The sequence below is a fragment of the Gopherus flavomarginatus genome, chromosome 1 (assembly GCF_025201925.1).
Source record: "Gopherus flavomarginatus isolate rGopFla2 chromosome 1, rGopFla2.mat.asm, whole genome shotgun sequence".
Classification (NCBI taxonomy): domain Eukaryota; kingdom Metazoa; phylum Chordata; order Testudines; family Testudinidae; genus Gopherus; species Gopherus flavomarginatus.
In genome coordinates, this window is record NC_066617.1 from 153,327,043 (window position 1) to 153,341,633 (window position 14,591).

The window sequence follows — 14,591 nt, forward strand, 5'->3', positions numbered from 1 at the left end:
GGTTCCTGTCGGAGGGGTTAGAAAACGGACACTTCCGGTGCCCTTTCTCCCTCCTCCTTCTCCTGCGGCGGCAACGTGCGGGCAGGTGAGGGCTGGTTCGGGGCGGCGGGCTGAGCTCAGCTCCCGGCTGGGGGGCGGGGCGCGACGGGGCGGTTGGGGGGAGGGGACTGACTGACTGTGTGTGCCCGTCCCGCAGCGCCCGACCCAGCTCCCCATGGCCCAGAACCTGAAGGACTTGGCCGGGCGCCTCCCCGCCGGGCCGCGCGGGATGGGCACCGCCCTCAAGCTGCTGCTGGGAGCCGGCGCCGTCGCCTACGGGGTCCGCGAGTCGGTCTTCACCGGTGAGTTCGCCTGGCCCCGTGCTCCGCACGCCCGCCCCGTGCCCCCCTCCCCCCGCCTGGCCTGACCGCTGCCCGCTCTCCCCGCAGTGGAAGGAGGCCAGAGGGCGATATTCTTCAACCGCATCGGTGGGATCCAGCCAGACACGATCCTGGCCGAGGGGCTGCACTTCAGGTAAAGGGCAGAGGTGGGAGGTGGCTCCTGGGGTTTCATCCACGTCCTTTTGAGCCAACCTGCTGTTGATTGTGAGCACCCGCAGGTAAAAGATCTTTTTCCTCGTTCAAACCAAGACTTTCACTGCTACCCCTGATAAATTCCTTCTTGGGAACGCAGCCTTAATCCCAGGAACAGACACATTCTTGTAGTTACTAAATTTTCATTTAAAACAGTCTCCTAACTATTCTAAAGACCCAGCTGTAATGCTGGAGGGGCCTGTGCTGCTGACAGAGATTTGCAAGGTGCCATCTTCAGCCACATGGTAGCCACAAAGTTGGGAACTCATAGCAATGAGGTGGGAACATCACAGTTAAATTGAGATTGTCAAAATAACTGTAGCACGTGTGACACACCCACTCTCTGGTTTAAAAAATAGAAAGCGAATACGAAAAATCCACTTGTAATGGTATTATCAAAAAAGGAAGAAGTTAAAGTTTTTAGCAAAAAAACATCTCAGGTAACAGCTCAGCCACCCTGTTAGTACTGATCTACCTATGGTACTTCTGGGGATTTAGCCCCTATTACTGTAGAACTAAAGCTTCTCATATCACAGTCTTCTATGTATTTCATAGAATCATAGAATATTAGGATTGGAAGGAACCTCAGAAGGTCATCTAGTCCAACCCCCTGCTCAAAGCAGGGCCAATCCCCAGATTTTTACCCCAGTTCCCCAAATGGCCCCCTCAAGGATTGAACTCACAACCCTGGGTTTAGCAGGCCAATGCTCAAACCACTGAGCTATCCCTCCCTCCTCACCATGTCCCTGTGATGCTTTTATCCCTGTTTTACAGTCTGGGAACTGAGGCACAGAGAGTGACTTGCCCACGGTCATACAGGAAGGCTGTAGTTGAGAAGGGGTCCTAAGCTAGTGCCCTAAACTTGGTTTCATTCTTCTCCAATATTATTCAGTCCTTGGATTCACTGTTCCTCCATTCTCCTGTTGCACACACGTACACTCTCCATCCCAATCTCCTTTGCCTCTTTCATGATACCTCTGTTGATTGTATAACATGATTTCTTCCTTGGCTTTTCAGAATCCCCTGGTTTCAGTATCCAATAATTTATGATATCCGAGCTCGACCCCGAAAAATCTCCTCCCCAACAGGCTCCAAAGGTGAGACCATCTACTTGACCAGGCCAGGGGAAGGGACACAGTCCTTTGCCCATTGTTTCTGTATTTTCCCAGTGCTAGAATATTAGGGTGTTTGTGGAGCCTAAGCAGGGGACTGGAATAGTGGGGGCGGAGCTGCAAGCCAGGAATAAGACTTTAGCAGAAAGAAGGGACTGAAGTAGGGGTCTGCAGACTTAGAGGTATTGACAGAGCTGGTGGGAGCCAGGCTGGGCTTTGGGGATGTAGTTAATCTGATTCTCTGTCTCTTAGATCTGCAGATGGTGAACATCTCTCTGCGTGTCCTTTCACGCCCCAATGCTGCAGAGCTGCCCAAAATGTACCAGCGCCTGGGTCTGGACTATGAGGAGCGGGTCCTTCCTTCCATTGTCAACGAAGTGCTCAAAAGTGTTGTGGCCAAGTTCAATGCTTCACAACTCATCACTCAACGAGCTCAGGTCTGTTCATTATCCCATGGTGGGGGTATCATACCTTAGTCCCAGATTTGGACCTTAGCGTCCAAAATATGGGGGTTAGCATGAAAACCTCCAAGCTTAGTTACCAGCTTGGACCTGGTACTTGCTGCCACCACCCAAAAAATTAGAGTGTTTTGGGGCACTCTGGTCCCCCTGAAAAACCTTCCCTGGGGACCCCAAGACCCAAATCCCTTGAGTCTCACAACAAAGGGAAATAATCCTTTTTCCCTTCCCCCCTCCAGGTGCTCCTGGAGAGATACACAGACACAAGCTCTGTGAATCCAAACAGAGTGACTCCCCCTCTCCGTTCCCAGTCCTGGAAACAAAAGCACTTTCCTCTTCACCCAGAGGGAATGCAAAATCAGGCTAGCAAATTTAACACACACAGATCTCCCCCTGATTTCTTCCTCCCACCAATTCCCTGGTGAGTACAGACTCAATTTCCCTGAAATTTCCCAGAAAAGAAAACTTCAACAGGTCTTAAAAGAAAGCTTTATATAAAAGAAGAAAGGAAAAAAATACATACAAATGGTCTCTTTGTATTAAGGTGACAAAATACAGGGTTAATTGCTTAAAAGAATATTGAATAAACAGCCTTATTTAAAAAGAATACAAATTAAAGCACTTCAGCACTTATATTTATGCAAATACCAAAGAAAAGAAACCATATAACTTACTATCTGATTTTTTTGTCCTTACACTTAGAAACAGAAGATTAGAAAGTAAAACTACTTTTCCAAAGCTTAGAGACAGCAGGCAGACAGACAACAAAGACCTCAGACACAAAATTTCCTCCACCCAGAGTTGAAAAAAATCCGGTTTCCTGATTGGTCCTCTGGTCAGGTGCTTCAGGTGAAAGAGACATTAACCCTTAGCTATCTGTTTATGACAGGGGGATCATACTTCCCTTCCCTTTCCTGTCGTAGTGTCCTCCTCCTTTCTCTCCCCCCCCCCCCCCCGATGCACAGGATGGACAAGGGACAGAGGCTAGTTTGGAAGGATTAGCCCTTTGGCACCGGGGTCAGAGTCCCTTTCCTGCCAGATTCAGTGATGGCAGATACTATGAGACACCTCAGCTGGTTTCTGGTGAGTGAGGAGGAGCCCGTGATCTGTCCTGGTACATGTTGGGACCAGAGACACGGGGGAATGTAGGAAAGAGATCCTGGAGGCCAAATGTAAATGCCTAAGGAAGGAGACGTAAGATCAATCTATACAAGTCAGTCAGACTAGACTGAAGCGATGGCAGAGCACTGCTGTATCTACAAGATTCTATAGAATCCAGCGAGATAAAAATTCTCATTGGCCAGGACCACACCATTGAATCTACAGGAATACAGATCCCAAGTGTAAGAATATATTACTGGCCTCCAGATCAAAAAGAGGAAATTGAGTGCACAATGTGAAGAAACATCAGAAGCAGGAAAACTTAATGAAGATAATGGGGGATTTCAGCTGCCCACACACAACCTGGTCTAATAGCACAACAGGACCAAGTTTAGAGAAGCAATTGATCAACATTTTAGGAGAGAGCTGTTCCAAGAAGTAAGTTCTAACCAGCACAAGAGAAGAAATAATATTTTCATTTTAGTCTTAAGAAACTGATAGTTAAATCAAGAACTAACAGTGGCTGATTCACTGAGTAATAGTGACCACAGTATAATAAGGCTTAACATCCTAGGGGCTGTTAGGATATCAAAAAGTTACACTAAACTTTAGAAAGGGAGATTTCAATAAAATTATTAGGTTAGTCAAAAGGCTCTTTTAGAAGTTAAATGATAAAAGGAACGGAGGTAAAATCCCAAGAGGTAGAATTGATGCTACTTATAAAAACAATAATTGAGAAGACATGGGCACTGTTGAACTGAAAGGGATCCAGAAAGGCAAGAAGTGAATCAATATAATCGAATAAGATTCAAGATGCTATTCAAGCCAAACAGAAATCTTTCAAAAGTTGGCCTAATGAAGCCAATAAACAGGAGCATAAATTATAGCAGCTAATGTGTAGGGGAGAAATTAGAGGGGCCAAAATGGAGTTTGAAGAGCAAATAGCGAAAGACAAAAAACAAATGAGATTCTCTCAACATATCAGAAGCAGGAAGCCTAAGAGAATTGGTGAGTCCCCTGGATTATCAGAGGTTAAAGGTACCATTAAGGAAGATAAGGATTTGTTTGAGAAGTTGCATATTTTCTTTGCATCAGTCTTCAACACTAAGAATGTTGGAGGGATTCCTACCATGATCTGTTCTTTCCTGGTACTGAAGATGAGGTCTGTTCCAAACTGATAATTTAAAAGGCAAAAAATCACCAGGCCCAGCTGGTTACAGAAGGAATTTCAGAATGAAGTGGCGGAGCTGCTAACAAAATATTCACACTCGTGAACAGCCTCTGCTCCAGAGAACTGGAGGATAGAAAATGGTGTACTTATATTTAAAAAAGACTCTAAGGGTGATCTGGGGAATTACTATGCAGTGAGCCATATATCTGTACCTGGCACACAGGTTGAAATGATTATAAACAACAAAACACCTAAAATTTCATGATCTGATAGTGTCTAACCTGCGCAGATTCTGCAAAGGAAAACCTTGTCTCATACATCTCAGAATTACTTGCACATGTAAGCGAAATGGTAGATAAAGGACAAGAGGTTGACATTTATTTAGACTTCCAAAAAGCCTTTGACTAGGCCCTACACTAGAGCCTACTAAAGGAGCTCAGTCATTGTGGGAGTGAGAGATGACATATAGCTATAGATCAAAAATTGGCTACAAGATGGAAAGTAAAGGGTAGAAATAAATTGTTAGTTGGCGTCTGATTAGAGGTTAACAGCTGGGTATTGAAGGAACTGTACTAGGCCCCATGCTGTTAATATCTGTATTCATGATTTGTAAAGGACCTGGGTGAACAGTGAGGAAAAAAAATCTGCAGGTAAGAGTTATTTGGGTTAGTCTGGACCAGAGGTGACTGGCAGGACCTTCAGAGAGACCCAGATGTGCTAGGGGAATGGGCCACATGATGGCAAACGAAATCCAGCGTCAATGAATGCAAAGTAATGCATGGTGGAGGGAAAAAGCTGAACCCTCTGCACCTTATAGGATTCAAAATTAACCATATCAGCTCAGGAGAGAGACTGGGCAACACAGACAGCTCAGTGACAGCCTCTGTGCTCACAAAAGAGAGAATATTAGGAGGCATATGAAATGGGATTGTGAATAATACAGGGAATATCATAATGCCTTTATATAAATCACTGGTGCAGCCTTCAATACTGCACACAGTATCCAGCGGTCACTCCATCTCCAGTGGATATTGCGGGACTGGAGTGGGTTCAGAGACGAGTGATGAGAACGATCAAGGGCCTGGAAGAACAGAGTCCAAAAAGATTGGGATTGTTTCCTTAGAAAGGGGACATAAGTCTATGCAATAATGACCCCTGTAGAGAAGAGATCAGGAACTTCTCTTCTCCCTGTCTCAGAACACAAGAACAAGAGAACTCTCCATGACATTGAAACTGAGGAAATCATTGCCACAGAATGTCACTGAGGCCAAGAATTTAGTAGATTGAAAGAGAATGGATATTCATATAGGTATCAGGAGTATCCAGAGTTAGTTATAATGGCAACACACATTTTGAAAGGGATATTAAGTCATGCTTCAGATTTTAGGCTGATCTCTGACTATTAGAGACCAGGCTGAAACCCAACACGGTCACAGTTTTCCCCATCTGCTGGCTGCAGGGTTTCTTATACTTTTCGTTGAAGCAGCTGGCCCTGGCCACTGTCAGAAACAGGGTACTGATCTAGATGGACCATGAGTCTTGGTCTGGAAATTCTTAGGTTCCTGTGCAAGGGTCCTGTGCTGCCCAAAAATCCTCTTCTTACCGCTCAGCATACTGGGAACTAGGTCCCTAGGAAGTGGATTGAAAGGGAGGGAGGCAATGATGCTCTGGAGGGAATGGTAACTGGGAAGAGATCTGCGGGTTGAAGTCCTGCCCCTCCTACCCACTCTTTCGTTTCAGGTCTCTCTGCTAATCCGACGGGAACTGACAGAGCGAGCCAAGGATTTCAGCCTCATCTTGGATGATGTGGCCATCACAGAGCTAAGTTTCAGTCGCGAGTACACGGCGGCTGTTGAGGCTAAGCAAGTGGGTGAGTTGGTACTGCCCTCAAGCCTCAGCACAGTGTTAGGGGATGAGTGCTGCAGGAGTGACCCTTCTGTTTTGGAATCCTCAGCCCATCTGCCTCTGTGACAGGTGAACTCTGGAATCCTACTGGGACCCTTAGCCACAGGCAGTTCCATTCCTTTCCTTTTCGTATAAGGAAATTCAATGCTGAAAGTTTTATCTAAAATAGCACTAATACCACATGGATATAATCACAGTCAGGTCTTGCCAAGTCTGGCTCCTTTAGCCAGCATCCAGAACCTGTGTATTTGACAGGCAACATTTAAAGTGCTTGGTCATGGAAGATGGACTAGAAGATTCTCCATTCCTGCAGCAGGCCTGAGTTCCTGTTGCTTCAGGGAGCTATGCGCAGTTCCTGACTATTAGTGTGTGTAGCTGTATTGTGGCTGTGCCTAGGTGCCCCGGCCTCCCTGTGCTAGGTAACTGCCAACACATAAATTGGCAGTCCCTGTGTCAAAAAATGGACAATCTAAGTAAATGACCAGCTGGGCAAGGGCCCAGGATACCATAACTTCAGGTCCTGAGACATACGAGCCCCAGGGAATAGACTGTAGGAAGGATCCTGCCATGGGATTTGGAAGGATGAAACCTGGTTCTAATGTCTCTGGTTTTGACCTTTTCTCTCCCTAGCCCAGCAAGAGGCCCAGCGAGCCCAGTTCCTGGTGGAGAAGGCCAAGCAGGAACAGAAGCAGAAGATTGTCCAGGCAGAGGGGGAAGCCACGGCTGCCAAGATGATATCCTTTCCATGCCATGTGGGTGTGGTTGGGAAGGTGTGCTGGACACAGGGATTCTGGGAGTCTGTCTCAGCCCACAATACACATACTGGAAGCCCATGTGATGGATTGAAGGCAGATGTGACTTGCCTTCTTCTATCATTTGTCCCCCTTCCCTGAGCAGAGCATGGGGGCTGTCTGCATTGGCCTGTGATCTTGGGGCCTGGATAGGCTGGAGCCTCCATTCCCAACTGACACCTGCTTGGTCTACATCAACTTTCCAGCTACAGCCACTCAGTCCCATTGCTTGACCTCATGGGACAGCACAAAGGTCAAGCTGATTCAATGAGCATTGTTTCAGAGAGAATCTGGTGACACTCAGTTAGGAGGGGGAAGCTGGGTGAGGGTCTGTTAGCAGATTTCCCCCTTAACTTACTGTTGTCCTCACATTGGTGAAGCCTTGAGCAAGAACCCAGGCTATATCAAGCTGCGCAAGATCCGAGCTGCCCAGAACATCTCCAAAACAGTGAGTTAGGTTTGTCTCATTCCCCTTCACTAACTTGTTTGCACTCCCCACACCCATCCCAGAGGCCATGTGATGAGTCTAAGGCGAATGTGACCTGCTTCCTCCTGACCTTGCCCCTTTGTACCCCCACCCTTCTGGTCAGGGTGGGGGTTGTCTGTACTGATCTGTGATCTTGGTGAGGGGGAGGGAGCTCCCCCCCCCCCACCGTAAAGACAGATCTATATCAAACTTCAGCACCCCATACCCAGCCACAGCGCCCAGAGGCCCCAGTACCCTGCGGTCTGGGAAAGTGGGCACATGCCTGCTTGGGGGTCAAAGGTCAGGGTGATGGGAAGTTGAAATGAGCACTAGTTCTCAAAATCTGATGGCACTGGATGTGGGACGTGGCTTTGTCCTTATTCAAACTTGTAGTACTTGAACTAAGATATGCTAGTATACCAATACAGAACTCCATGTAGACACTCCTGATCTGGTTGTAAGCCTGGCTTATATTGGTTCACTGAACCCAGTTCTATATTGGTTTATGGTAAATCAACATAAGCCAGGTTTAAATTAGACTAAGAATGTCCACACATGACTTTGCACCATCTTAACTAAATCTGTGTTTAAACTTTAAACTGGTGCAGCCTAAAATATCAAGGCCTCAGTTAGCAGGTATCATAGAAATGTAGGGCTGGAAGGGACTTCAAGAGGTCGTCTAGTCCAGTCCCTGTACTCAGGGCCAGGTAAACCTAGAGCATCCGTCACAGGAGTCTGCTAACCTGATAGGGATTCCTCAGCCTCTCTTGGAAGCCCCTTAACACATCATCCCCTCCCGGGGACTTAGGCTAGTCTGTCCCACTCAGAAATATGTGCGCAAGGTGGCAGTTGTGTGGAGGGGTCTCATTCACTCCACCCCTTTGTGAACTCGCTCCCACCCTGCCCTCACTTGGTGTCTCTTCCAGATTGCGGCGTCGCAGAACCGCGTGTATCTCACAGCTGATAACCTACAGTTGAACCTACAGGATGAGGGCTTCACCAGGTAAGGGGGACAGTGGTGTCAGAAGATGGATTCCTCCTTTTTCCCCCAAACTCACTCCCTCTCTATGTGAATGTTAAAGGTGTTCAGAGCCCCAGAGATACCCCTCTGGAGCTTTGTCCCTCTGAATCACATTTCTCTTGAATGGGATGAGTCCATGGATAGCATGGGAGGGCCTTGCTTATATTTCTAAAGCTCAGGATTCAAGTCCAGTTAAATCTAATTGTTTTTCTCTTCTCTCTTTTTTGGCTGCCTCTTCTGACATGCAGAGGAAGGTAAGGCACAGGTCACTTTTCCATCACATGGGAGGCAGGGCATTCCCGAGTTTCAGGCAGCAAGGGAGATGTGCCATTTGGAAGAGGACAGTCCAGTGGTTTGAGCACTAGCCTGAGACTTGGGTTCAATTCTCTGCCCTGTCCCAGACTTCCTGTGCGCCCTGGGCAAGTCAGTGGGAGTTTGGTATGTAAAGACCTATGAGGATGTAGGCCAGTTGTCAGATGGGGCTAATAGCGCTGCCAGAGCTCTCGCGGGCATGGTGAGGACAAACACATCACACTGTAAGGTGCTCCAGTACTGGCGATGATGTCATGGGTGGATGAGCGAGGGTTGGAGGCCAGTTGGGTGGTGAATCAGTGTTTTTAGCAGCATGGTCAGTGCAGGCCAAGATGGGATCAGGGTGGGTTTCTGAAAGTGGAGGAGACAAGCAAGTGGCTTGGAGAGCCTAGACTGAGGAGAGGTGAGATGGTGGAAGGAGACAGTTGGCATGGGAATTGGATGCTGTGCGTGTGTTTGGCTGCTGCAGAGCGGTGGTGGGTGGAAAGGTGTTTGTCCATACAGGATCCCTTTCTCCAAGCAGGCTGAAACTCCCTCCATGCCCTCAGAGACATGGTGATCTCCTGGGCCCAGAGTCTGTTCCCCTGCTGAATCCCATGTGTGACACAGGGGCAGGCCAGCCAGTGTTCAGTGGCCTAGTTAATTGGTTAAAGCAGGGAGCCTGGTAGTCAGGACTCCTGGGTTCTGTTTCAGCTGTGGCCTTGTCCAGCTGTGTGATATTGAGTCATTTCCTCCCTCTGCCTTTATTTCTGCCACTGCAAAATGGGTTGAATTTTTACCTCTCCCGGGGGGTTCATGGAGCTTTGAGAGACAGGTTAGTGAAGCCAGGGGTAGAGGCCAACTTTTTTCCAAATGTCAGGCTGGATCAGTTGTTAAACTCTGCCCCCTGCATGTGTGCCTTCCAGACTCTCATTTCTCTCTCCTCACAGTGACAGCCTCCTGACCAAACCAGGGAAGAAATGAAACTGCTAGAACCATTCACACCGACTGGCAGAGCGAGATGGGTGAGGGAAGATCGCCAAGGTCACTCTCACAAGATTCCCCATCTGCCTGGGCCCTCTGCTGCTGCCTGTTAGTTTTCACTGATTGTTCTCTCTCACTTACTTTGAAATTCCTAATGCAATGGCCAAGCTGGTACCCAATCCCCAGTGTTGGGAGCCATCTATGCCATTGGGCATCACCAGTTGGCTTTAAATCCCCTTTGGTGGTTTTAAACTCGGGCAGGGGTGGGCAGTGTGAGCCCTTGAGGGCCTATTATTCACACCCAGCCTTTGCTAGGGCTTGGATTTTTACAGGACTAGAATCGTAACTGCTGTGTCTGCCAAGCCTGTGAGGCCTTTTGTTTTGGTACCAGCACCTAGCTTTCAGTTCAATGAATCTCTTCTTAATTTTTCTTCCAGCCCTCCCTTCCCCATGGGAAAACTCTTGAATGAAGGTTTCATGGGGCTCCTGCCATTTTGGGGCTCTCAGATCACATAATTTTTTCTGCTCAGTGATTCTTTCATAAGTTTGTAAAAGGAAAAAAATAAAAATTAAAAACCAAAAAACAAAACTTGGCCCAGGTGTGTTTACTAGTGGAAGATGAGTTCTGCATTTATTTTGGTTTAGAAGAGGGGCTTGGGGGTTGCAGTGACCAAGATGGTAGGGGGATGGAGTGTGAAACCCTCATTGTGTTGGGGGGAGTGATAGATGGAGCTAAACTATGGACCTCTCCTGCCAGCACACTTGGGCAAAGTCACTCTTGTATCCCAGCCCGATACACTCTCGAGCTGAGCTCACAGCAAGACCTACATGGTTAGAAGCTGCTTCATCATGTCCCTTTCTAAGCACCCTCTTACCTCAGTTTCACACCTGCTTCATCTATACCTATGTTCTCCCTTACTTGACGTGCACAGAGGCAGTTCCGCTGCCTTTCCAGCTGCATGAGCCAAGAGGATGAAAAAAGCCCCACAAGAGCAAGACTGCTGCTGTGAGCACTTCCTGCAGAAAATGCTGCTTGGGATAAACAGAGCTGTATTTAATACAACCCTCTCCCTGCCTTTCTTGCTCAGCACAGACTGGATTTAGGAGGTCGAGCCCCCATGGTCCCTCTGCTCCTCTCAAACCTCTGGATTAAATGGTCTCCTTTCATTATTTTTCCTATAGGAGGCCTACACAGGATCTCCCATCCCATATGTTGCAGGGGGAATAGGGTGGACATTTGCTGGGCACTCTGCATAGTGCCAGTATTTAAGCTGCTTCCTTCCCAAGTGGATTTTTGCCATGTTCTGGGCCATGTTTAGCTTTCCCTCAAGGGGAGGAGGGGGTTGGCTGAAATTAACCATGTGGATGCAGCAGAGTTTTGTGGACTTAAACTCACTTTCCTGCCTCTGCACCTTGTTCATGCTGAAATTATTATCCCCATTTCACAGAACAGGCAACTCATCAGCCTCAGGCAGTAGAGCGGGGCTTAGAAAACTGCCCCTTGTTCTTGCTATTTCTGGACTTGCTATTTCTATTTGGCCACTACTTGACCTCTGCTTCTGGCACTTACAAGTGACCTGCTTGTGGCCAGATTTGGGTGGCTGTTGGGGTAAAGTATGACAATCCTAGGCTCTTAAAAGGGTTTTGGGTAGGGGTGGTGTCAGTCCTGATGAGTTCAGTGTCTGGATCTTCATGTGAAAAAGGACTAAACTTTAATGATAGGTCCCCCAACTCAAGGGCAGCCCCAAAGGGAAATGTCATAAATATTACTGGGGATGGTGAGCAGCTGAAATGTAGGAGCCCTATGTTTCCTAACAGGAAAGTGGGGCTCTGCCTGTTAAGGATCCCCCCCCCCCCCTTAGTTTTCCATAGTGATGAAAACCAACAGCAGTCAGAACTGTCTGCTCCAGAATGCTGGCTGGGAGAGCCTGGAACTGTAGCAGCTTCACCCCCCCCCCCCCGCCCCTCCCCCTGCTCTCTTGAATCTGTCTTTTCCTAGACTGTCCATTCTTGAGGGGAAGGAGCAGCCCATCAGCCCTGCAGCTGTGCAATCTGGTGCTAGTGAGAGGGGCACCAGCAGGCAGAGATCCAGATGGTTCCCAAAAAATTGTCATTGCCGCACAGATGGCAATTGACAGGTGAAAGGTATCGATGAGGATCTAGTGTAGAGTGTCAGTATCCACCTCCCACCTTAGCAATATGCTGCAAAGTGACACCAGAGCTGCTGTTCAGGGGATGTCATGACGGCCAAAAGTATAACAGGGTTCAAAAAAGAACTAGATAGGTTCATGGAGGATAGGTCCATTAATGACTATAAGCCAATGTGGTCAGGGATGCAGCACTGTCCTCTGGGTATCTCAGAGCTTCTGACCACCGGAAGCTGGGCCTGGACTGGATGACAGGGGCTGGATCACAATTGCCTTGTTGTGTTCAGGTCCCCTGCTGTATCTGGCACTGGCCACTGTTGGAAGACCAGCTACTGCTCTAGGCAGATCATTGGTCTGACCCAGTGTGGTGATTAGTGGTGCTAGCTCCTTTTGTCATTCCCCAGCCTGGAGTTTTGCCCTGGCACCAGGACCATTAATTTACTGGACACTTAGCTTTGGGTTAAAGAAATGGAGGCACCTAGCCCAGGCTTGGGGCTTTGGCTGTGGCCTGGACTGGCATGCACATGGAGCTGGAGAGGGACAGTATAGCTCCCCTGGGGGTCAGGAATGCAACTGCCACTTTACACTGCTTTGCTCTGCAGCTGCCTCCTTCTGGTTTCTGTTCCACCGTGCTGGTTATTCAACAGCCTGGAGATCCTCAGAGCTGTTGTCTCAGCTCCCCTCTCCCAGCTCAGGGCTTCCCTCCCTGCCCCATAGTGGTGGTGGGGCCATCAGTGTTACAGTCACTTCAGTCAGCACTGCCCTTTCCTTCTCACTACTGCTCCCATTCCTGGCTTTCCCCAGCTGCTCTTTGCTGCACCCTGCCTCTCCTGGGCAGAATCAGCCCTTTGGTTCAGCCTGGTGCCCCTGCACCACCATGGAGCAGCAAAGCACCCATCAGTGTGGAAAGTGACAGTCCCCCCTCCCCCAAACACGTCACCCTGATTAACCCCTTCCTGGCAATGCTGCTTCCACTGACATCACCACGAGGCATAGTGTGTATGTCAATGTAGTTATAGCTACACAGATGCTGTATTACTTACGTCAGCTGTCAGTCGTAGCTGGGCTCAAGCTCTCCTCCACTCCACACTCCCACCAATCCCTCACTGGGAAGCAGCAGCAGGGCTCACAGCTGGCGCTCTCCCCACCCACCCTGAGGATGACAGGCAGAGTTGTGAGCCCTGTGCAGGGATCAGTTTTACTGCAGGGAGCCTACCAGTGGTGAAATTGACATTCTTGTCAGTTGCACAGCTGCTATTATTGCACATTAGCTCCTGACTGTCAGTTGCGGGGGAGGGAAGGGCTCCAGTTGTGATTCCTCACATGGATCTCAAAGCTTGGGCTATCAGCCCCAGGCCAGGGGGAAGAGAGCTCCAGCTGTGCCACCACCCCCAGCAGACAGCCAGAGCTGGAGCTGAAATGTGAAATAATTACACTGCTTTTAGATTCCCTACTGTGAAACTGACCACTGCAGGGGTTCCCAGCTGAGAGCTCAGGCTGCTGGGGGAGAGGGGGCAGCTGTGAACCAGCACCTTAACAGCTGTGGGGGGCAGATATGTCTACAGAGGCTTTCAGTCCCAGGGCTGCCAGGCTCTAACTGTCTGTGTTCCACGAGAACCCACTTCAGTTGGTGGAAGTGCTCCTGGTGAGGGGACACATGGCCAAGAGAAGGCACATGTATGGACATGGAGCACCACTTTATTTACAGCAACTTAGTGACAATTTTGTAGTGTAGACAGGGCCTGAGCCAGGGAGGAGAAACAGACACAGCCTTATGAGTTTTGCTGTCCCTTTTTCCCCACTCTGTTCAGCTTCACAGGCTGAGCTCTTCAGTGAGGGTCCAAGCACCTGGCACTGTCATTCACTTTTGTCTACTGGCCACACCTCGGCAGCCGGGTTAACAAACCCACACTTTTTTTTTAATTAGCTTTTCTTCTTGTTCACAAATGAAAACACACTTGGGAAACCTGGCACTGCAGCCTGCACTGATCAGCAGAGACAGTACAAGGTCCTAACCTCTTGTGTTACTGAACAGAACCTGCTCTTTTCCCCAAGAGTTGGACTGTTCTCTCATCCCAAACATTTTGCTTGTAGCTACAACTGGAGATGGAATTCTCTGAACAATTGTTTAGGATAAGAAGTGACAGTGTTGCTGTACAGTTGTTGAACAGCTACTGCCTCTGAACCAAGATGTGGCTGCATTTCAGTGCTTGGCAAACCAACCCTATACAAGCCCTACCCAACCATCAGTGTGAGTACCAGGCTTAATTAGCTAATTCCAGACATGCCCTTCCAGAGGCTCAGATGAAAAGAAGTTATTCTGCATGAATAACAGCATGTGTTTGAGCTGTTAGGACCTCGGCCACTGACTGTACAGGGTAAAATCCAAAGTTGTTGACCATATCCCAACTCAGGGAACTGTCTGCTTCAGCCAGAGACAGGGATGGGATAGAGAGAGCCTTTCACCTCTAGGGCATCGGATCCTAGGTGGGCCAGGTAAGAGGCACTGGCTGGCTCAGGGTGGGTTTTTTATACCATATGGGGCCTTTCACCACTCAAGCATTGGTTCCAA

General features: G+C 48.6%; 1 protein-coding gene and 1 non-coding gene across 2 annotated transcripts; both read left to right on the plus strand.

Annotated features, from left to right (window-relative positions):
- The first annotated feature begins 69 nt into the window (after positions 1-69).
- On the plus strand, positions 70-10,461 carry PHB2 (prohibitin 2). Its single transcript, XM_050967628.1, has 10 exons — positions 70-85; positions 197-341; positions 429-513; positions 1,590-1,669; positions 1,937-2,121; positions 6,155-6,284; positions 6,950-7,053; positions 7,481-7,558; positions 8,503-8,591; positions 9,845-10,461. Exons 2-9 carry the CDS (start codon positions 215-217, stop codon positions 8,581-8,583), a joined length of 870 nt encoding a protein of 289 aa, XP_050823585.1. The 5' UTR covers positions 70-85; positions 197-214; the 3' UTR covers positions 8,584-8,591; positions 9,845-10,461.
- Positions 7,624-7,875, plus strand: LOC127043387 (small nucleolar RNA U89). Its single transcript, XR_007772246.1, has one exon. It is a non-coding gene; the product is annotated as a small nucleolar RNA U89 (small nucleolar RNA).
- Positions 10,462-14,591: the final 4,130 nt, after the last annotated feature.

Coding starts and splice junctions, on each gene's coding strand:
- PHB2 (XM_050967628.1), top strand. CDS start 215: ATGGCCCAGAACCTGAAGGACTTGGCCGGGCGCCTCCCCGCCGGGCCG. Junction 1,670..1,936: donor CTCCCCAACAGGCTCCAAAG/GTGAGACCATCT, acceptor TCTGTCTCTTAG/ATCTGCAGATGGTGAACATC. Junction 6,285..6,949: donor TGTTGAGGCTAAGCAAGTGG/GTGAGTTGGTAC, acceptor TTCTCTCCCTAG/CCCAGCAAGAGGCCCAGCGA.